Genomic DNA, 23,689 nt, shown 5'->3' on the forward strand with positions numbered 1-23,689 from the left:
CCTACATAATCAATGCAGTAATGTGAAAGAGACCCTACAAAAAAAAAACCTGCAGGATAAAATTATTGCTGTTAATATAATGCTCTGTGTTCACAGCACAATGCACCCTCAGTGAATAGGACCTTCCCAATTGTGTCTTATATTCTACAGTTACGAACCTTCAAGCAATAGGCGTAAGCTAAGCTAAGACTCACGCCAGACTCTCCGCTTCGGTCGTCCAGTCCCCCCACCCCTTCCCCAGATCCTTTCGGTAATTCGAAGGAGACTCTGAGTCCCGCAGCTCAGCTTTGGTTGCTTTGATCTGGCTGGGTTGAGGTGGAGGAGGAAGGGGGTGTTGCTCCGGTCCCATTCTCCGCCGTGGGATGGATGAGTTGCTGCTCACTGCCCCCTGTCTGGCTGCCTGCGCGGCTTCTCCTCTCTCACAAGGCAAAATGGCGACTGAGAGCGAGCAGCGGCCGGACAGCGGCGACCCTCCGTCCGAGGAGCGAGCCCCGAACAGCAGCCAGGTAACCCCAGCCTCCGCCTCCCCGATACACGTACATTTTGAACCCGAGTGAGAGGAAAAACCCTCTTTATTGTGTGTGGAGCGTCGCTACTCATTCACTGGACACAATGTATCCATTCCCTTTGGAAGTTCCTGCTACCAACCTAGCGGGCTTTAAAAAATAATCTTATTTCGGTCTCCTTTCAAAATGTCCACGATTTTCTTTATTTGCCTATCAATACACTATCGCTTTCTTCCCTCCGATTGTATTCGTGATTCTGTTAGTGTTATTATGGTTTGGGGTTATTTCAACCTTCAGTGCAGTTGCTGAGATTCCCGCTGACTCCTCCACCGCCCCCCCCCCAGTCCCTTCCCTTCCCTTCCTTTCTCAAGGTGGAAAGTGGCATTTTTAAAAGAATTTAAAAATTAACTTAGTATATTTTATTTTTGATCAAATCCAACGGCACTGTTAGCTTTTGCGGGCCGCGACCGTTTCCCCGAAACAAAAACCCCGGGTATTGCTTTCATGCAGCTGAAATTCGAGCCAGTACCTCTGCCATTTATCATGTGTCAGTTCAATAAGCTATACCCGATCGCATCGAAGATGATATTTTCCCAAATAATCTTTGTTTTTGCATTGTGTTATAATTTATTATTAATAGCTTTTCTACTGTCTTTCTGGTTTAAGCCCAGATCAAAAAATTACAGTAGTCCGCCTTAAATAACTGTTCTAAATGTGTTTAGAAAATGCGTTTACTGTACACAATGATACAAGATCGTTTACGAATTTTTCACTTTGTATAATTTGTGTAAATATTTGTCCGTTCAAACTTGACATGCGTTTGATAGTTATATGCACATTTGTTCCCCTGTTCCAGAAACCTGAAGTTGACATGGACAATCTCAGTAAACCAGAACTACTGACCCTTCTTAGCATCCTTGAGGGGGAACTGGAAGCAAGAGATCTGGTGATAGAAACTTTGAGGGTAAGGAGCAGTAAATGGTGCCCTTTTTTGTTTTCAAAAAGCTTCTCCTTGTTGCAAATCCTCAGTAAAATGATTATAATGTAGACATTTCACTGTACAATGAAATGTTAGCATTTCCAGGAGGAGATGACACAGCAGCCTCAGGGCTCACAGCACCAGGTTCAGGAACAGTTATTACCCCTCAACCAAAGGGGATAATCACTTGCCCCATCACTGAACTGTTTCCAGAACCTATGGGCTAACTAATTAATTAATTAATTTATTTATTTCTATTTGTATAGTCTGTGTCTTTTGCGTACTGGTGAAGGCCAACATGTTGGTACGGTCTCTCATTGACTCTATTATGGTTATTATGCTGTTATGGATTTATTGAGTATGCCTGCAAGAAAAACAAATCTCAGGGTTGTAAATGCTGACATATATGCCTTTTGATAATACAGTTTACTTTGAGCACAAATATTCAACTGTACAAGCAATGAACTGATAAATACTTATAGTTTCAATGACTTCCTTTCATTCGCTGAATGGAAGGTAATGGAATAGTCTCATCATTACAGCCTGTACGAAGTTTCCCTTTACTGTACAACTTGATGTTAGGATGAAGCAATTTACTGAAAGGTTTATAGCTAAGCTACTGCTCAAAGGTCAGAATCAGACTCGGGTTTATGATCACCGGCATGTGACGTGAAATTTGTTAACTTGGCAGCAGCAGTTCAATGCAGTACATAATCTAGCAGAGAAAAATAAATAAAATTTAAAAATAATAAAGAAACAAGTAAATCAATTACATATATTGAATAAATTTTTTAAAATGTGCAAAAACAGAAATACTGTATATTTAAAAAAAAAGGGAGGTAGTGTCCAAAGCTTCAATGTCCATTTAAGAATCGGATGGCAGAGGGGAAGAAGCTGTTCCTGAATCGCTGAGTGTGTGCCTTCAAGCTTCTGTACCTCCTGCCTGATGGTAACAGTGAGAAAAGGGCATGTCCTGGCAGCTGAAGGCCCTTAATAATGGATGCTGCCTTTCTGAGACACCACTCCCTAAAGATGTCCTGGGTTCTTTGTAGGCTAGAACCCAAGATGGAGCTGACTAGATTTGCAACCTTCTGCAGCTTCTTTTGGTCCTGTGACAGTGATGCAGCCTGTCAGAATGCTGTCCATGGTACAACTATAGAAGTTTTTGAGTGTATTTGTTGACATGCCAAATCTCTTCAAACTCCTAATAAAGTATAGCTGTTGTCTTGCCTTCTTTATAACTACATTGATATGTTGGGACCATTGCTGTACCAATGATGCCAGTGGATAAACTCAAAATTCAGAGCTGTCTGTCGGTGTACATGTATGATTTAGTATCAGGAAGACCATTTGATGAAAAGTTAAAATGTTTTCTGAAGCTTCCCTTCAAAAATTTCTGCCTGCTTTTGGATAGTGACTGTATTTGTGATGAAGCTTTGCAGAAATTTCTCAGACACTACCACCCCCGCCCCCCTCCACAATGTTTCTGAGTGTAGCCAGAAGTTTCAGATATAGGAATCTTGGACAACTTCCCTGTTCAGTACTTTCCACTTAACATCATTCCAACTTCACCCTGTATCTTTAGTCTTCAGTTGATTGCTTATAGCCTGATTTGAAATTCGATTTCTTCAGCTGAAGTCACATTTTAGTTATTGCTTTTTTAAAGTGTTGTTATTTTAATAGAGCACAGATTAGGCCATTCTGCTCCTTTGAGCTGAGCTGCCCAGCAATCCCCTGATTTAGTCCTAGCCTAATCATGGGACAACTTACAATGACCAATTAACTTACAAGTCGGACGCTTTGGAATGCGGGAGGAACTGGAGCACACGGAGGAAACCCATGCAGTCATGGGACGAGCGTACAAACTCCTTACGGGCCGTGGCAGGAATTGAACCTGGGTCATGTCATTTGCCATTGTTCCCATTTGCACAGGCATCGGTATGGGCTACAGTTCTCTTTTGAGTCAGGGATGAATGGGGTGCTTTCCCACTGAATCAGTGTGAGCCTGTTATATAGCCCATTCTTCACTTCTAGTATGTTTGGGTGGGTTTCTTCAGCCCCAACCATATGCTCACTTGGAAGTGGGTTAAAATGACAGTTGTTTATAAAGCACATTTTGCAGGTTGATAACACAAAAACCCTTATCATAAAGGCAAATTTTTCACCAATGTGAGATGCTATATAGGCAGTCATTAGGTAATTAAATGCCTTTTTTTTAAACAAACAATCAGGAAGCCCCTTTTATCACAGTAAGAGCCAAAAGTAATTACGTAATGGGCAGAGGGAAGAAGTGGGGGAAATAATGAGTGTGATTTTTTTCCAGATGCAGTGCAAATCAACTTAATCCCATTCCCCAGATTCCCCAGAAATTTGCAATAGAGATGGTGGTTAGTCAGTTTGCCTGGATCATCAGTGGAAAGCTAACTGATTTGACTATACTATAAAAAATTCCATCTTTAAAAATCTTTTCTAGCAGAACTTGCATAGATAGTAGAAGCACCATCATTTTCTTTGTAAAGTCAATTATGCAGTTCTGCATTTCAGATTTAGTTTCATGTATTTCTTTCAAAAATATTTAAACGGTGACTGATAGAACAGTATAGCATAGGAACAGGCCCTTCAAACACAGTGTGAAAACTCTTGCTCCTCACATCTTCAAAATTACGCCTCTCACCTGAAATGTATGCCCTCTGGTATTTGACATTTTAACCCTGGGGAGAAAAGATAGTATCTGTCTACTCTTATTTGTGCCTCTCATAATCTTATAATCATCTCTTAGATCTCCCCTCAGCCTCCGCTAATCCAGAGAATGCAATGCAAGTGTGTCCAACCTCTCGTTATAGCACGTGCCCTCTAATCCAGGCAGCATCCTGTTAAATATCTTCTGCTCCCTCTTCAAAGTTTCGACATCCTTCCTATGATGGGAGACCAGAACTGTATGCAGTACTCCAGATCCAGCCTAACTGGAGTTTTATACAGCCGCAGGGTAACCTCCTGACCCTTGAACTGAATTTCTAGACTAATAAGGCAACATGTCATATCCTTTTTAACCACCTTACCAATTTGTGTGGTAAGTAATGAAGTGATGGAATATTCAGAAATACATACATGATCTTTTTAATCTACCCTTTGGGGATTCCCTTTTCATATTTTCTCTTGATGGACTCGGAGGCCATTTACTCATTAAGTTCATGCCATTTGTTAGAATGTTCCCAAATTCCATTCCTTGTTTATTGCTACATTCTTTCTCACATCCCCATTGACCTCCCAGGTTTCCCCGTTCTCCCTTCCCCTTGCCCCCTGCCACTAACCACTACACATGAGCAACTTGCAGTAATTAACCTGCTAATCAGCACGTCGGGGTTGAGAGGTGACTTGATGGAGGCGTGCAAGACGATAAGGGGCATTGATAGACTGGATAGCCAGCACCTTTTTCCTGGGGTTGGAACGGCTAAACGAGAGAGCATAAGTTTAAGGTGGTTGGACAAAAGTTTAGGGGGATGTCAGTAGGCAGGTTTTTATACAGAGAGTGGTGGTAGAGGAAGATACATTGGAGGCATTTAAAAGCACACGGAGACCAACATCCGGTGCTGCTGGCAGATCATCAACTCGGTGAAAGACGCTCTTTGGTTGGCCCAAAACTTGATGATCTACCAGCACATGGAGATGTCCGTGGGAGAATGCTGCCGACTGGCACATTCTCGGCTGCAGGAGTACGTGCTGAGGGATGCACTGAAACTCGGTGCAGCCATCGCAAGGGCCCGGTGGGGAAGGACCACGGTATAGGTTTCTTCACCCACGGGAGTGGGAGGGGTCGGGTGGTGGGGAGTATACCCCTCAACAATGAAGTGGTAAGGTGAACAACTGGAGTACCACGTGGGTGGCCATAAGTATGGATATGTACTGATTATAATGGAAACTTACATAAAGGATGGGAAGTTATTGAATGGTTTATTGTATATAATTTTATTTTTGAATAAAGTATATTTTGAAATTAAAAAAAAATTAGAAGACTCTTAGATAGCCACATGGAGGAAAGAAAAAATGCAGGACTATGCAGGAGGGAAACATTAGATTGCTCTTGCATTAACTTAAAAGTTCAGTGCAACATCATGTTCTAAAGATCCTGTACCGTGCTGTGCTGTTCTATGTTTGGGATGTGAGAAGAAATCAGAGACCCATGGAGAAAAAAAAAATCACAGGAAAAATGTGCAAACTCAACACAGACAACACCTGGGATCAGAAACCAACCCAGTTCACCAGAGCTGTGAGTCAGAGCCGCAGTCTTTTGCACTCTGCTGTAGGGGTTTTCCTCAGCACAAATGTAGTTTGGTAAACACTTCTTGCTTGTCTGATACTTTAGTTTTAATTTTAACAATTGTGTGTTAAATATTATGTAAACATTTTGTTGTTTTCTTGAAGCTTGAATTTGCCCAGAAATGCTTACAGTAATCATTATGCCACATGATCTCCCCGGCGCAGAGATCAGGAGGCGTGGATGATGGTCTCTGGTTATTAGGCTTTTACCAGCTTGTCCAAGAAAAGGCAATCTTCAATGTTTAGTGACAGTTCCATATATTAAATTAGGCCAAATACTGTGAGTATTAGATTAGTTTGTTCAGTTGACGTTTATACAATGCTGATGTCCCACATTGAACTAAAAGTGGGACAACTACTGTTGCCCTATTTCCATTGATGTTCTGCATCACCTGATCTCTCTGCACTCAATGTTATTTGCTGTATTGATTTATTTTTGTCCTAGTCATCATAGAAGTGCCTAACTTTTTATATGTTAGACAGTATGAACATATTTCACATAAGTAAAATTCTGTGTCTAATGCTGATTTGTAAGATCTAGATTCAAAGTGACTTCAGTGTTTAAATAATTTTAGGTTTTGTAATCTTTAAGTTGTTCAGTCTTATGGATGTAAGAAGTAGCCCCACTTACAAATAATTTTAATGGTCGGTAAAATATCCTGGTCTCAAACTCATTGCATAATTAAGATGTGGAGGTCTGAGTTGAGGAAGATCCTGTTACTTGTGTATTCTGCGTACCATAATCATACAAACCAGAACATTTTTACCTTTGGAAGACATCTTTTCACATGTTTTCATGAATCTTAATGCAATAACATTATAATTGGAACCCAAATTGTTGCACAAAGTAAGTTGTCTCTAGACCTCATCCTGGGTCTCCTCTTTCCTTGCTGTGATCTCTGTTCCTCAACACAGGAAATTTGAAACAAATTTGAAAATTCATCTGCTGGATGAAGGGTCCCGGCCTGAAATGTCGACTCCTTATTCTTTTCCTTGCCATCGGTGATGCCGGGACCTGCTGAGTTCCTCCAGCTTTTTGTGTGTAACAGTCTGCGAGGAACTCCGTGGGTTGGGCAGCATCTATGAAGACAGAAGGCAGACCCTGTACCACGATTGAGAATGCACTGCTGCTGCCTGACTCACTTCAGCAGTTCCCTTGTTTTTTTTTAACTCCAGGTTGCAACATCTACAGGCTCTTGTGCTTCCTTTTTTTAAATTCCCTGCATATTTTAAAGACCATGTACCAATTTTCACTGCACCAACTCCAGCATTATTTTGTGCCTCTGTGATTTTTGATCATTTCCCTTCTGTTCATTGTCCTTTCACCATCTTCAGCTTCTATTAATCTTCCCTAAAATCCTCATTGCTCCATTTACCTTGACATCTCTCGGTACTTTACCTCTCGAGATAATTTGTCCATCCTTGTGAGTTCTCTAACTGACTCTGGGGTCATGTCCCCATGATCTCACTTTCTGTGAAGTTTCATGTAACGAACTAGGTGTACCAGAGTGTGCAAATAGTTAGGGATGGATCGTTGATGAATTAGAGAGTTAAGAATGTCCAATCTGCCAGGGTTGATGGGGAAGTGAAGCAAAAAGATTGTGTGCTTATTTTTAATGGTGATACAGAGAGGGGCAAATCAGTTTAGACACTTCTCCCCCAGTTACCTTTTTTTAGATGCTTGCATATCTGTGGTTATTAAGACCGACAAAGTACTGCAGTGCTTATAATAGTAAGGTTGATCATGGGCATAAATGATCTTCCTATGTATCTGATTATCCTGGAACACGTTTTTGAGGGTTTGGCTTTGAAAAGGGATTTAACTTTAATCTCATCTGCCTATTACTTCCCCCAAGGTCTCCTCATTCCCTTTTTCCTCTCCTATCAGATTCCTTCTTCTCCAGCCCTTGACCTTCTCCACTTACCTGGCTTCACCTATCATCTTCCTGCTAGTCTCTTTTCTCTCTCTCCCCCCCCCCCAATCTTTTCATTCTGGCACCTTTCCCCTTCCTTCTCAGTCCTGAAGAGGGGTCTTGGCCCAAAACATCTTTTCCACGGATGCTGCCTGACCTCCAGCATTTTGTGTGTGTTGCTTTATTCTCTGACTGTTTTATCTGCACTGGTACGAAAAACAGAAAATGTTGTAAATACTTAGCAGGTCAAGAAGCGTCCGTGGAGAAGGAAATACAACAGGTGTATGACCCCTCATGCCAACAGTAGAACCATCTAAACCATAATTTAGGCTTCTACTTTTCACTGACTGAACACGGACTAGTTATTTGTTGGCCAATGGTTGAGTGGTAAGACAATCAAATTCAGACCACTGTGCAGGTTGTCTGATACTTTATTAATTTTGTATGGGTCTTTGAACAGTGTACTTGCCACAGTATGTTTTTAGCTTAAGGATTCAGTAAGAATTTGGAAGGAAAGATATAGTTATTGCTGTAGGTTCCTGAGAGAAACTATATATAAGAACCCATAAATATATCACCAGAAGAATCCTTCAGTGTTTTGTAAACTGATGATAATATTTCAAAAATAGATATGCTGATGTCTTATCATTGTTAAGTAACTTTAGATGCAGGTTCCTGAGTCCTTGAAGTAATAACTTCAAGATGAAATTGGAGAAAGAGAATTGATCAACTGAAATATACCATTTCTTATGAATTTTATTCTTTCTGAGCATTCTATTTTTGGATTGGATGTAGTGCTGTTTTCATCAAATTAATGTTTCTAAATTTGTTAATTAAATAAATTATTGGAAATTATAAAAATGTATTATTTAAATGTCCTATCAAACATTCTATACTTGGTGTGTAATTAGGTCACAACACATGCATACTGTACGAGTTTACAATTTTCACTTAATTTATCAATGAAATTTGTCCCCTCTAATATCTTGGAGCTTGTTTGGGTGAGTATTTTCCAATTTTACTTGGGGGAAGAAACAGGTAAGATTCCTGAACAGATTTTGCTTTCTGTTCTATGCATTGAAATTCTTGCCAGAGGTATAATGCAAATGTCTACTAATCTCAACCTTAATTACAGCCAGTAAAGAACAATCCCATTACCCTGCCTTGTCCCATAACTTTTGGTGTCCTGTTTAATCAAAAACAGGGGTCCCCAACCTTTTTTGCACCGCGGACCGGGCTAATATTGGCAATATTCTTGCGGACCGGCCGACCGGGGGGTGGGTGTTCAAGTAGGGTTAAACTCATCTCAACATGTCTTTTACAGTTAGGGTCGTCAACTTGCTCACTCTCAAATAAGGGACAAAAGAAGCAGTCAAATCCCGAGACACGTGTGTTTACACCAGAAAGACTACCCTGACCATGAAGCCTTGCGCGGGCACCTGTGTGCGCATGCGTGATGTGCGCATGTGATGTATGTGCCGATTTTTCCGCACAAATCGGTTTTGCCTTCATCTTCCCGACTATACTATACATACATCATTTCTACTTTATATAGGCTGTGTATTTATCATATCATTCCTGCTTTTACTGTATGTTAGTGTTATTTATTTTTGGTTTTATGTGTTATTTGGTATGATTTGTTAGGTTATTTTTAGGTCTGGGAACGCTCAAAAATTTTTCCCATGTAAATTAATGGTAATTGCTTCTTTGCTTCACGCCATTTTGGCACGAAAGGTTTCATAGGAACGCTGTACCTTAGCAGGGGAAATACGGGACAAGGCCGGTCCCGTATGGGACAAACCAGTTTACCCCAATATACAGGATGTCCCGGCAAATATGGGACAGTTGGCAACCCTATGTTCAAGTTCAACAGTGCGTGACAGGGAATGAGGAAAGGTGCAGCTGACTCATATCGTTTCCTCGCGGCCCAGTGGCTGGGGACCGCTGATCAAGAACCTATCAACCTCCGCCTTAAATATAACAAATGCTTTGACCTGCGCAACCATCTGTGGCAATTAGTTCCACAGATTCACCACCCTCATCTAAAGAATTTCTTTCTCATCTCTGTTTAAAATGAACATTACTCAATCCTGAGGCTGTGTCCTCTGGCCCTAGACACATCCACTGTAGATACATCCTCTCCACATCCACTATTTCTAGGCCTTTCAATAATCAGTATGCTTCAATGAGATCCCCCCCCCATTCTGCTAAACTTCAGTGAGTGCAGACCCATAGCCATTAAATGCTCATATGTTAACCCTTTTATTACTGGAATCAATCTCATGAACCTCCTCTCAAACTTCTCCAATGCCAGCACATTTATTCTTAACTAAGGGGGCCATAGCTACTCACATCACCAAGTGTAGTCTGACCAAGGCCTTATGAAGCCTCAGCATTACATCCCTTATTTTTATATTCTAGTCCTCTTGAAATGAATGCTAACATTGCACTTGCCTTCCTTGCCATCAACTCAACCTGCAAGTTTACCTTTAGGGAATCTTAGAATGAAAACTCCAAAGTCAGTTTGCACCTGTGATTTTTGAATCTTCTTCTCATTGAGTAAATAGTCCACACTTTTATTCCTTCTGCCCAAGTGCATGACCATGCACTTCCTGACATTGTATTCCATCTGCCACTTTGCTCGTTCTCCAAATCTGTCTGAGTCCTTCTGTAGACACCGTTTCCTCAACACTACCTGCCTCTCCACCTATCTTCATATTGTCCGCAAACTCTGCCACAAAGCCATCAATTCCTTCATCCAAATCATTGATATATAACTTGAAAAGAAGCAGTCCCAATGCCGATCCCTGTGACACACCAGTAGTCACCTGCAGCCAACCCAAAAAGGCCCCCATTATCCCCACTCTTTGGCTGCTGGCAGTCAGCCAATCTTTTATCCGTGCTTGTACATTTTCTGTACTACTGTGGACTCTTATCTTGTTAAGCAGCCTCATGTATGGCATTTTTTTCAAAGGCCTTCTGAAAATCCAAATAATCAACGTCCTATTGACTCTCCTTTGTCTATCCTGCCTGTTATTTTCTCAAAGAATTCCTTAAGGAAACCATGCTGACTTTGGCCTATTTTGTCATGGGCCTCCAAGTACTCCGAAGCATCATCTTTAATAATAGACTCCAGCTTCTTTCCAGCCACTGAAGTCAGACTAACTGACCTATAATTTCATTTCTTCTGCGCTTCTCCCTTCTTAAGGAGTGGAATGATATTTTCAATTTTTCAGTCCTCAGGAACCATTCTGGAATCTAGTGATTCTTGAAAGATCATTGCTAATACTGCTGCAATCTCAGCCACCTCTTTCGGAACTCTTGCTGGGGTGTAGTCCATCTGGTTCAGGTGACTTGTCTGCCTTCAGACTTTTCAGCTTTCCAAGCACCTTCTCCTTAGTAATAGCAATAACACTCACTTCTGCCCCTTGACACTCTCACTTTTCTGGCATTCTGCTAATGTCTTCCTCAGTGAAGACTAAAGCATAATACTTATTCAGTTCTTCTGCTATTTCTTTGTCCTCAATTACTACCTCTCCAGTCATTTTCCAGTGGTCTAATGTTCACTTTTGTCTCTCTTTTACGCTTTTTATATATAAAAAGTTTTTTGTTTATTTTTATATTATTGGGTGGCATACCTTCATATTTCTTTTCTTCTGTCTAAGGCTTTTTAGTTGCGTTCTGTTAGTTTCAAAAAGCTATATTTTTGCTATATTAGGTTCCCTGTCTTTTACTTTTATACTGTCTTTGACTTGCCTTGTCAGCCTCGTCCTCCCTTTAGAATACTACTTAATCTTTGGGATGTATCGCCTGTGTCTTCCAGATTTCCCCCAGAAACTCCAGCCATTACTGGTCTGCCATCACCTCTGCTAGAGTTCCCTTCCACTCAACTCTGGCCAGCTCCTGTCTCATACCATTGTAACGCCCTTTATTCCACTGTGATTCAGATTTTTAGTTTCTCCTTCTCAAACTGCAAGGTGAATTCTATAATACTATGTGCTGAGAAGCTGTTAACTCAATGTTTAGTCAACAGCAACCTGATTCATTTCAATGGCAAAGCACATCTACAGGGGATCTAGTATTTTTAAGCTAATTCAGTTTATTAAAATACTTTTTTAGTATTTTTTTAAATAAAATGCTTTCATGTTAAAATATGTATACCTTGTTTTTAACTATTACTAGCAATGTTTTTGAAAAATTTGACCATCAGCTTGCTGGGATCTTATTGCCTGTAAAACTACTGTAAGCAGTAGTGAGAAAGACCTTGTTTTGTGATTTATGTTAGAAGATCATTCCATATGCTGGGCTCCACCACTGAGTTGGTTCCTGCAACGATATTCTTGCCAGAGGATCTGTTCAGAGAAGGTGCACATTTTTGTGTGAGGTTTGAGCACCAGGCTTGCTGCTGCCAAGAAATTCTGGGCTCCTCTCCTATAAAAATATAATATCTTGAATTTTGAAGAAAACTTTCTGAAAAATTTTACCTCACTCCATGATATCTACAAACTTGTGCCAATTTGAATTGCATGCGTATCATTGATTAAATGGACTTGTAGAAAATAATATGCTGCATATATTGTAGAAAATAGTTGTCAAAGCAATTCAGTTTGCAGAGGATGGCATCATTCCTGTGTGGAATTTATTATGCATATTACTCAGCTTAGACGTATTATTACAATGTCGTTTTTCATGATAGTGAATGTTCACATTTATAAGCTGAAAACCTCTATGTGCATGACCTCTTGTAATAGATTGGGTGTTGTTTAACCAGGTTTGTTTACTTGATGGTTCCAAACATGAGGTAATAAATGTCTTCTGTGTTAGCCTGTGTAAGGTTCAGAAGTTCATTGACTTCTGATCATGTGTAATAGTTCAGATTACATATAAATGTCGATTATAACTTTTCCAGAGTGCTACTTGAAGAGTACCATGGAAAAGTGAATTGTCTTGTTTAGCACCAGACGGTACAAATTGACCGTTTTGATAAAGGGTCCAAGAACCCATATTGCAGCCACTGGTTTTGACTTCTGATTGATTTTTGGCTGAGTTGTGTACACAGTAATTTCTAGGCAGGTTTGATGTCATCCTCTACAAACTGACTTGTTTCAACAACATTTTTGTTAAAGATGTGCCAAAATTTGTTTTCTGCAAATCCATTGCATTAATTATACATCTGCAATGCAAATCGCCACAAGAAACTAGTTATGAAGAAAGCCAAAAGCATACAGAGATTTTGCTTCAAAATTCAAGACAGAAGATGTGCCTGTGGATATGTTTCAGTTCAAGGGATAATAATCACAATGTGACCTGCAATATTGACAAATAAATCCACTCATATTGATGATTGTATGTAAGAAGGGTCTGTTCTGAAGAGGAACATGTGACTTTCTCTCTATCATTATTGATATAAATATAAAGAGGTGAACAGACTTTATCACCCAGTAGTAGTCACAAAACAAAATTCTGAGTGTGATGAATAACATAATTCACATTTAGAGGATTAGCAGTTTTGCAGGAGCTTTAACATTCTTCAAAGAATAGAAAAAGCCTCCTTCTAAAATGAAAAACCACCTTTTGCTATGACCATGTGTCTCATATATATTGGATAGGTTTATTTTGGTGCAACAATATCAGAAACTGATCTCAAAATAGCCTGACAGTGAGCTCTTAAGAAAGTATAATGTACATTAAAAAAAAATCTACTTGAATATTTAAATCCTGACTTGGGTGTTTGGATCCTGCAGAAAGTGTGTTTTTGTTTACAGTGGTGCATGGGGAGAGGTGGAAAATTTATCTCGCACAAGTCAAATGTGAATGAGAACAGGATTGTCTTAATGTCTTCCACAATACATACTTTCATAATTAAGTGTATGAAGTTGTAAGTAGGTTAATCAAGTAATTATTGTTAGAATAAAAATTACAATTATAATAACATCAGTTTTAATATCTATGATTTGCATGTGTGTATTCACGATTGCGTAGCTGTCAAAAATGCAAACAGCAACAGGAGGATGGAAAACAAGTATCCTGTCCAGAATATCTCTGCATAAGGAAGAATTTTATAAAATTTGAGCAATGTTCAGCAGAAGTAATCTTCTCCATTGCTGAAATATTGTGTTCAAGATGAAGAGCTCTACACTGTAAGCACTTGGGTGAGGATTTAATCAATTGCTAAGAGACTTTGTTCCTTTAGTTGTGATTGATTGTTGCAATCTTACTGGTAACTGTGTTCTTCATCATAATAAACCACTTACTAATGATTTGAGATATCATCAAGATATCATTGAGATCTCTTGAGGTGTTGCTCACAGTAAGCTCTCAGATCTGGTCTCTACTAATAGGGTATTATTCGGCACATATACCATCAGAAAACATTGTGCAATGTGAAGTTCTTTAGTGTTTTCAGACAGCTATTATATTGGGTTCATATTGGGTTCAGTTTGTGAACAATGCAAATTGCTCAAGTGGGAGGCTATGAACACACAAGAAAGCATTGACAAGAAAAAGAAAATCCAGCAAAAATGGACTAGCTGGGAAGTGAAAGTCCATACTGTGGAGATAATTGAGTACGTATATCTACATAATGGGGAGGTCAGATCTTGAGATATTGCTTTTCTCAGAAGAGGAGTGACTTATTCAAAAAGAACAGGTGGTGATATGGCTCCACCAAAGGAGATGTAAGGCACTCCTTCCATCTGCTAGTCTACAGGTCATCTTTGGGCAAGGTGTAAAACCTGCTTAGCCCCTGATCAGGGTCATGTGAAGCCATGGGAGCAGGTGGTGGATGGTAGCATGAGCAGCTGATCCATATCACAAGTCCTGGTTACAAGACCACTGATGCCAGGCAATCTCTGAAGTGTATTGATAATGGCTGGGGTCACCCGTCTTGTAAAGATACTGCCCAGAAGAAGGCAATGGCAAACCACTTCCGTTGAAAAATTTCCCAAGAACAGTTATGGTCATGAGATCATGATTGCTGATGTCATACGACACAGCAAGTGACAATGATAGAAAGAAAATATTTGGGACAATTATTTTTCCGGTGATCAGTTCAATATGTCTTTGATTGCTGGTATACATAATCAGAATGTTTTGCATATAACGAGCATGATAGTGCATTAATACCAGTTGCAGAACTTTACAAAAGATTGCATTAGATTCTGATGCCATTCCTAAGAATAAAGCTGTTATGAAAGTGGGTGGCAATCCAGAAGAGCTGATTTAATGAAGTTGAAATAATTGAGGTTCATAAGAATAACAAAGCAAGTGGATACATAATGAAAGGACTTCAAGGATTTTGCTAATATGGCCAAAGTTAGTGATGAATCAAAGGGTGAGGTATGATATGAGGTAAACCAAGGCAGAAATGTGCGAACTGGAAAAAAACTGAGCTTGTCAGGCAATAGGTGCTGAAAGAGGGATAATTTGTGTTATAGGAACATGAAGAGCCCTACTTAACACCTTTAAAACTAGCTCAGCTTTCAATTAAGACATAGTTTACCTGTGACCTTATTCTGTTAAATGTACCTTTTCCTTGTGTTTCTCATTATATTTTGGTTTTCAAAGTCTGTTATTCTAACATTTAAAATTGGCAAATAACTTAACATTGATCTATGCAGAAGAGAATCAAGCTTCTCTTTTACCCTTTGATTATAGTTTTTTTTCCTCTCTCTGACCTCCTGGAAAGATCTTGCTCTACATTTAGACTTGTCCCTTGTCCTAGATTTAACCACCAGAAATAGTTTCTCCATTACAGTTCTTAATATCGTGAAAGCTTTAATCATGTGACCCTTCAAGCTTCTAAATTCCAAAGAACACAACCTTAGTTTGCACTTAACCCTTGGGGGTTCAAGTGTTGGCACAATTGCAGTTTCCTCCAGTCTGTTCTGTATTGTGTGGTTGGCGACACTCAACCTGCTTTTATTCTAGTCCCAACACAAATCAGAAAATCTGCAGACGCTGGAAATCCATGCAACACACGCCAAATGCTGGAGGAACTCAGTAGGCCAGGCAGCATCTATGGAAAAGAGTACAGTCGACGTTTCAGGCCGGAATTCTTCATCAGGACTGGAGAAAATAAAAAGCCGAGGAGTAGATTTAAAAGGTGAGGGAAGGGGAGAGAGAAACACAGGGTGATGGGTGAAACCTGAAGGGGGAGGGATGAAGTAAAGAGCTGGGAAGTTGATTGGTGAAAGTACAGAAGGCAATGAAAGAAAGAAAAGGGGGGAGGAGCACGAGCTGGTGGTGTGGGTGGACAAGCAAGGAGGTAAGGTGAGAGAGGGAAGATGGGATGGGAAATAGTAAAGGGGGGGGCAGCATTACTGGAAGTTCAAGATACCGATGTTCATGCCATCAGGTTGGAGGCTACCCAAACAAAATATAAGGTGTTGTTCCTCCACCTTAAGTGTGGCCTTATCACAGCAGTGGAGGAGGCCATGGATAGAGATATCAGAATGGGAATGGGAAGTGGAATTAATATGGGTGGCCACTGGGAGATTCCCTTTTTTCTGGCAGAAGGAGTGTATGTGTTTGGCGAAGCAGTATCCCAATCTATGTAATCTGTTGGGGTCATATACTGTGTCCGGTCCACCTGGTGTGTCCTCCTGTATATTGTTGAGACCTAACGTAGATTAGGAGACTACTTCGCCAAGCTCCTACGCTCTGTCCACCAGAAAAAATAGGAATTCCTAATGTCCACCATTTTAATTCCACTTCCCATTCCCATTCTGATATGTCTATCCATGGCCTCCTCCACTGTCATGATGAGGCCACTCTTGTGCTGGAGGAACACCCTATATTCCCTTCGGGTAGCCCCCAACCTGATGGCATGAACACCGATTTCTCGAACCTCTGGTAATGCCCTCTCTACCCCTCTCCTTCACCAGTTTCCATCCCCTTTTCCCTCTCTTATAGTATTTCCTTGCTTGCCTGCCCATCACCTCCCTCTTGTGTTCCTCTCCCCCTTTCTTCCATGGCCTTGTGTCACTTTCACCAATCAACTTCCCAGCTCTTTACTTCATCCCTCCCCCTCCAGGTTTCACTTATCACCTGGCGTTTCTCTGTCCCCTCCCAACCTTTTAAATCTACTCCTCAGCTTTTTTTTTCTCTAGTCCTGCTGAAGGGTTTCAACCCAAAACGTCAACTGTACTTTTTTTCTAAAGATGCTGCCTGGCCTGCTGAGTTTTTTTGTGTGTTGCTTTATTCCAGGCACATTTTGTTGGCCATTTCAATTCTTCCTGTTTTTGTCCATGATACTTTAACCACCTATCCCCAGCGACCCAGAGCCTCTTTGAATCTTCATTACTTCAAACTTTCCACCAGTACTTGACTTCTTCATAATTTTGTTGTGCCATTATAGTTTCACTGCCGGCCGGTGGTGTAGTGGCATCAGCACCAGACTTCGGAGGGAAGGCTCCCGAGTTTGAATCCAGCCGGCTCCCTTGCACGCTTTCCATCCGTGCTGGGTTGAGTAACTAGAAACTTGGCCTCGTAAAAATAAGAAAACCTGCTAAAAAGACGCCGTCATGACGGCGTCCCGATGACTCCACTCAGAGTTAAGGGCTTTCTTCTTCATCATCATACTTTCACTCAGAACTAAAACCCATTTTTATCCTGCACAGTAAATTGCATAATTTTCTGACACTTATAAAATAAATATTTAATGCCTTTTGAAAATCCAGATAGATTATGCAAAATACTCAGACAGCTGGCTTGCACTGATCAGTTGAAAAAATTCAGGGTGTTCACTTTGCTCTGTAACTATAGACTCTGATAATTTCCTCATCAGCACATGTGAGACTAGCCATCCTTTAATTCCCTCTTTTCCCCTTTTCATCTTTCGTAAACAGCTGAAACAATTCCTAAATACAGATAACTTAAAAAGATTATGGTTATGCTTTCTTACCCATTTTGTTTTAAAATTTGGGAAGGGAAACATCTCAACCCTAGGTTTAAAACTCTTCAAACTTATTATTTTCAAATTTGTTATTTTGTTTGAGATTAATTTTGTTGAATCATCATCCCTGGTTCAGTGTTAGATTTCCTCACTGCAAGTCACACCCCATTTTAGTTAACAATCTTTGACCTTTGGCCATGCTATCACAATAATAATTTATTGTGTTTGATCAGGGAACAGTAAAAATCGGTAAGAGGGGGAATAAAGGGGAACTAATTCAAAGCAATGTGTTGGGAGATTGTGGGCAAGTGGAATGGGAGGCTAACAACTTCAGCTTGGGAGTGGGTGCATGTTGTGGATATCGTCAGCAGTAATGAGTAAGATATGTGGTTTGATGTTCAGGTCGGATCAAAGAATACAAAGATCAAATTCCACTAGTTCATAATTGATTATGTCTCTGAAGACCGTGCTTTTGTTCTGCCCGAAGTCAGGGCACAAAATGTATGGAGGTATGATGAATATTATCCACCCAGGCCAGTTAGATGATCGTGTGCCTATAGATGGTATCGTAGAACCACAATAGGAATAAGGGAGCAGGGGTGGTGAAGTGAATAACTGCAAATCTGATTACTACAATGGTAGGTTTTAAGAAGGGCCTTTCTTTTGACATGAATGTGCTTTGTAGTGAATGGAAAGTTTTGCCAACAAGCTCTGCAGTGTTGCTGATATTTTAACCATAAGAATATATCTTTTTCCTCTATGCTTTGGCTGGTGGGAATTTTGTATTCAGTTGACATATTTCTGCTGCTTCCCTATAACCTATTGTATAATAGTACTTTACTAGCGCATTCTTTTATTTTCATTTTACAGAAGCAAACTGAGCTCCAGAACATAAATGAGGTTTTAAAGTTGTATCTTCTGTGTAAATCTTATCTGAAAATGCCACCTACACAGTTCTCTGCAAACCCCTTTCACCCTTTTTGTAGTTCTGTGAAATTTATTAATGTGAAACTTTGGATTTTAACGTCATCCCATGTTGCAGAGTGGCTTTTTTTTTAAGCGGGTTTTAAATGCCTGTGATAATCATAAACATTTGGGAAAAATACATAGATGTAAATAATTTATAAAGAATCAGTTAAAGGAAATTCAAACCAGTAGATTTACTTAAATTCAGTACTATTAGGTTAAGGTATTAAACTATAAAATGAAATAAAGAAAAATAAACTGATCCAAAAGATACCTCACTAAGAATCTTGATCCCAGTTTTTGCCAATATTATTAATTTGCTTCAAAACATATTGAAATAAGACTATTATAGAAATTTCTATGCAGTCTGCAGAAAAGCCATCAATTACCTTCCCCATAAGAATATTAGTTTTATCGACGTACAATAATGGTGAAGGCATGGAGGGCTATGGTCCCGGTGCAGGTCGATGGGAGTAGGCAGTTTAAATGAATGAACATGGACTAGATGGGCCAAAGGGCCCATTTCTGTGACCCTATGACTGTATCTTAGAAGCACATACTGGACAGCCAAGCTTGAGAGAGATTCACTGTAGCATTTTGGGGTACCATTGGAGTCCTTGTTAGGATTCATCAATATTCAATTCAAATTAACTGTAATACCAGACTTTGACCTTAGGATTTATCTATCAACACTGATTTTTTTCCAAAAACACTCCTTTCCAGATATCTAGAACCACAGAATGTAAATGATTATTACAGGAAAAAAGTCATGTAAATGCAAAATATGACCAAATTTTGGGGCTCTCTCAGTCAGTTAAGTAAGATTTGGGTCAATGTTTAACCCAGGGCTACAGTTGTATAGCCACACTGTTTGAATTATGTCTCTTTCTATTGAATACTTCACGTGAATCAATAAATATATCCCTCATAGTAGAAAGCAGTTGATTCCATTTTGCCCAGTGTAAAAAAAATCCACTTTTATGCAAATGTTTAACCATTATTTTAATTTCTTATTATGCAAGACAGAAATTACAGGTTCTTAAATCTGCAAAAATGAGCAATAATAACTGATGTTAAATATACCAGGTATTGACTAGCCTTCTCTTATTCCTAGGCTAATTAGTGTAAGTAATGTCAAACCTAATAACGACAAACTCAAAGATGTAATAACAGCAAATTGCATTGTTGTTTTATCAATGAAGAATTTTATCATAAATCCTCATGATAATCATGTCTAAGCACTTCATTGGAACAGATGATTGTTTTATTACTCTATTGAAAGCCCTAGCAAGATGGATTCTGCTACAGGAAAAGCAAAGTGAGAGAGCTCACAACATTTGGTGTTCTGGAAGATGAACCTCTGGTGTTCTTGTCACTTTCTGACTTTGTTGCAGGGAGTGAATGAAATCTTGTGTTCTGCATCATATTTTGATATAGATCATTTAAATTATTCAGCTCGTCTACAGCAGCAGATTGAACCAACAAAAGACTGTTTATTGACTATTTTAAATGCCTCTTTTGCTAATGCTGCTTTCAGATGGAATTCCAATGCTTGTGGCAGATTGCTGATGGTAACTGCAGCTATCTTAGACGCTATAATGATTAAACTTGAGCGAAAATGGACTTCTGTACATACATGAAATATTTTCTAGAATGAACAGGAATGCTGATATTTATAATCAGAATGTCCCTTAAATGGAAATAAAAGTTGATATTAATTAAGATATTTGCATGTGCCTTGTACTGCAAGAGAATTCCACTGTATTGATACTGTTCTTCATAAACACTAGAACAACCTTAAGAGCAGAGGTTCCCAACTGATGTTCACGGACCTCTTGCTTAATGATAATGGACCGTGGCGTAAAAAAGGGTTGGGAACCCCTGACTTAGAGTAACTCCCAGGAAATGGTACAAATATGGCAATGTATTGTTACGTTATTGAGTTAATAAACTATAGCTTTCAGTAACCTGGAAAAATATTTAAACATTTAAAATTGGAATGATTTTTTGTTAAAAATTAATTTTAAAAATGAAAATAATTGTTGGTATAATTGCAAGTGACAGTGCAGCCATGACAATTGTCCTAAAAATCCAACTTTTTTCCCCAATTTCTACTTCTCCAGTGTAATTTTCTGATTTTAGCTTCATGATCTGAAACTGCAAGATAAATTCCATCAAATTATGATCAGTGTCTACTAAGTGTTCCTTTACCTTAAACTCCCGAATCAAATCTGGTTTATTACCCAACACCTAATCCAGAAATGCCTTTTTCCTAGTGGACTCTAATCCTAAATCACTTATTCCTAAGGATATGATTTAATTTGTTACCAATAGAGCCATCCCACACTTTCTACTGACCTACCAGTCTTTTTGATAGAATGTGCATCCTTGGATGTTTAGCTCCCAGCTGTGACTTTCTTTCAAGCACAACTCAGTGACGCTCACAATGTCATACCTGCCAATTTCTAACTCCGCTGTAAGCCCGTCTATGTTTTTTTATATACTCCATGACCTCAATTTTGTCTCCATGTTGCCTGAAGTTAAATCCTTAAAGTTGCTGTCCTAGTCTTCATTTTCAAGACTCTTCTGCATTCTTCTTCCCCTCTACTTTATCTATATCTGTTGAACCCAGCCTCTCTCCCCACCCCCCACCTGTGGTTTAATTTAAAGTCATAGCCACAGTCCTAGTAATGCAATTCACCTGGAACCTGGTCCCAGCATAACTCAGGTGGAGCCAGTACAATACTGTTGTCAGTGTCCCACAAATTCACAGTGTCCACTTCTCCCACACTGTTCTTTGAGCTACATATTTTGTTCTTGGATCTTATTAACCCTGTGCCAAAACCATCCACATCAGTTTACAATCCAGAGGTTATTATCTTTTTGATTCTGCATTTTAATTCAGGTCCTAGTTACTCAAATTCCCTCTGAAGAACCTCTTGTTCTTCCTAAGTCATTGATACCCACATGAACCACAACAACTGGACCTTTCCCACTCCGAATTCCTCTGCAAGTGAGATGTCCTGAACTTGGGCTTCGGGCAGACAACACAGCCTTCGGTATTCCTGCGACAGAGGATTGTGTTTATTCCCCTGTCTACACTACAACTACGTTCATTTTATCCTCACCCCTCTTGGATGGCTTCCTAAACCATGGTACCACAGTCCCATCGCTTGTCCTTCCTATAGCTCCCACTCCCGTCCTCACAGGGAGCAACAACTTTGGAGCTGTTGGTCAAGCTGAAGGGTTGAGGCTCTTTGAGCACTACCCCTTGGATCCTGATACCTCCCTCACTTGCAGTCACACCCTCTTGTCCCTGGCCACTGACCAAAATTGAAGTTGCTAATGGATGTGACTGCCTCCTGAAATACAGTGTCCAGGTAATTTTCCCCAACCTTCCCTGATCTGGCTTAAGTGCAGATTGATGCTAATGATGATAGCCATTTGATACAATCTAAAATAGGTTTATATATTGCATGATTTGAGAAAGTAGTCCAATAGCACCTCATAGAAATGGGCGATATATATCAACCTTGACAATGGTGTCTGTTGTTCACAATGAATCTTTGACAGTTTTGTATATCTCCAGTGTCCAGGAAGGATAGCACCTCTGGTGAATGAGTTTGTCAGGGGATCTCGCTTATCTTTAGTCCCCACTGGACACTCAGCTCTCACCTGTGGTTCTAAGTAGCTGTTTGCCTACCACAGCAGCCACACCATCTCAACAGGCGGGCTGAACCAGGTGAGGGTAGTTGGCAGTCTGGTAGCCCAGTGAGATCGGCAGATGGCGGGCTGAGCACGCGAAGTCAGCTCTAGCAGACTGGACAGTTGGGATTGACAATAAAATCCGATAAGGCGGTTCTGCAGCATTCCATGGAGAACAAAGGGCACGACTAGGCACAGGAAACGTCATCAACATCCACTGCAATCAAGAAAGACCCCAGTTCGTGACGCTTGTTCATAGCACTGGACTCGGACCTTGGAGGCCGTGAGAGTAGAAACGCCCCAGTGCAACGGCTTTTCCACTTCAAAAATTCTCCCACACAGGTCTCCTGTCGTCGTAGGATGTGACAGGCAATCACCATATCTCCAGTACATGATTTATTCAATATTTTAAAAGAAAAGGAACAATTGGCTATTATTTAAATTCAAGGAGTAGTAGTTGATGTACAGAAACATTAGAGAAGCAGATCTATTTTTTCCTGCAATGTCAATGTTTACTGCAAACACCAGGCTTAATCTACATGTTGATCTGTAGGTCAGTCCCAGAGAAGCATTAATCTCTGACAGTGCTGCCCTCATTAGAGTTTTATAATATCCTGGAAAAGTTTGTGCTCTTCAAGATATTGCTGATTTGTTACCACAGTTATTATTTGTTTCAAAAAATCCTGGTGACCATTGCACTAAACTTAAAAATGACTAAGCATCACCTGTCCAGATACTTCAATGTTATCAGAGCCAAGCCAAATAGGATGGTGTAGTATTTCAGGGATGGAAAAGTTGGAATGGATTTAAGGATACATTATCTGATTATGTCACAATGTTCATGCCCTATGGAAAAACAAGCATTTGCTTACCAGTGGATATATTGTGCTACAAATAGGACATTTCAGCTGTAAAATGTATTATTTATTCTCTTCTGAGTCATTGAATTTCAATATTCTTTGATTTCCTTTCTAAAGGTAGAATATTGCATCGTGGCATCCACAATACATTGATCTGAGAAATGAATGTTTATTTTTTGCAGTGCCTATTGTAAACCTTAATCTCCTTTTATTTTGCATCTACATTAAATCTGAAACATAGACGACTCATGTACCAAGTGCCAGGTGCCAGTCTGCTAAATAATCAAAACATGCGCGACTGTAATAGGAAAGAAGTTGAAATGTCAGGGGAATTAGTCCATGTAGGAATTAATTAAACAAATTGAAGCATTCTGTGAGCATTAATCCCAAGTGTTTCTGATGAATTTCCCCTAAGGCACATTCCTCTTTCTAAATAGTACTTTGGATGCAGCTTGCTGTACTTTGAATCACATTGTTTTGCTTTCCAGTTTTTAACAATCAATTTATGTCAAAGGTCTTGGCTGTATGCCCATTTAATGTTAGTTTCT

The 23,689-nt window shown here is 39.8% G+C and overlaps 1 protein-coding gene across 4 annotated transcripts in view; it reads left to right on the forward strand.

Moving 5' to 3' along the window:
- The first annotated feature begins 203 nt into the window (after positions 1-203).
- Positions 204-23,689, forward strand: part of cttnbp2 (cortactin binding protein 2) — a 158,360-nt gene continuing 134,874 nt past the window's right edge. Inside the window, exons 1-2 of one of the 4 annotated variants that reach the window (XM_063057830.1) lie at positions 204-506; positions 1,363-1,470. In XM_063057830.1, coding sequence (XP_062913900.1) covers positions 363-506; positions 1,363-1,470 — 252 coding nt within the window. In that variant the 5' untranslated portion in view covers positions 204-362. Of the gene's footprint in view, positions 507-1,362; positions 1,471-18,006; positions 18,249-23,689 lie in introns of those variants that run through there. The other 3 variants (XM_063057831.1, XM_063057834.1, XM_063057832.1) reach the window with 3 other exon arrangements.

Source organism: Mobula hypostoma, chromosome 9 (assembly GCF_963921235.1).
Source record: "Mobula hypostoma chromosome 9, sMobHyp1.1, whole genome shotgun sequence".
Lineage (NCBI taxonomy): Eukaryota > Metazoa > Chordata > Chondrichthyes > Myliobatiformes > Myliobatidae > Mobula > Mobula hypostoma.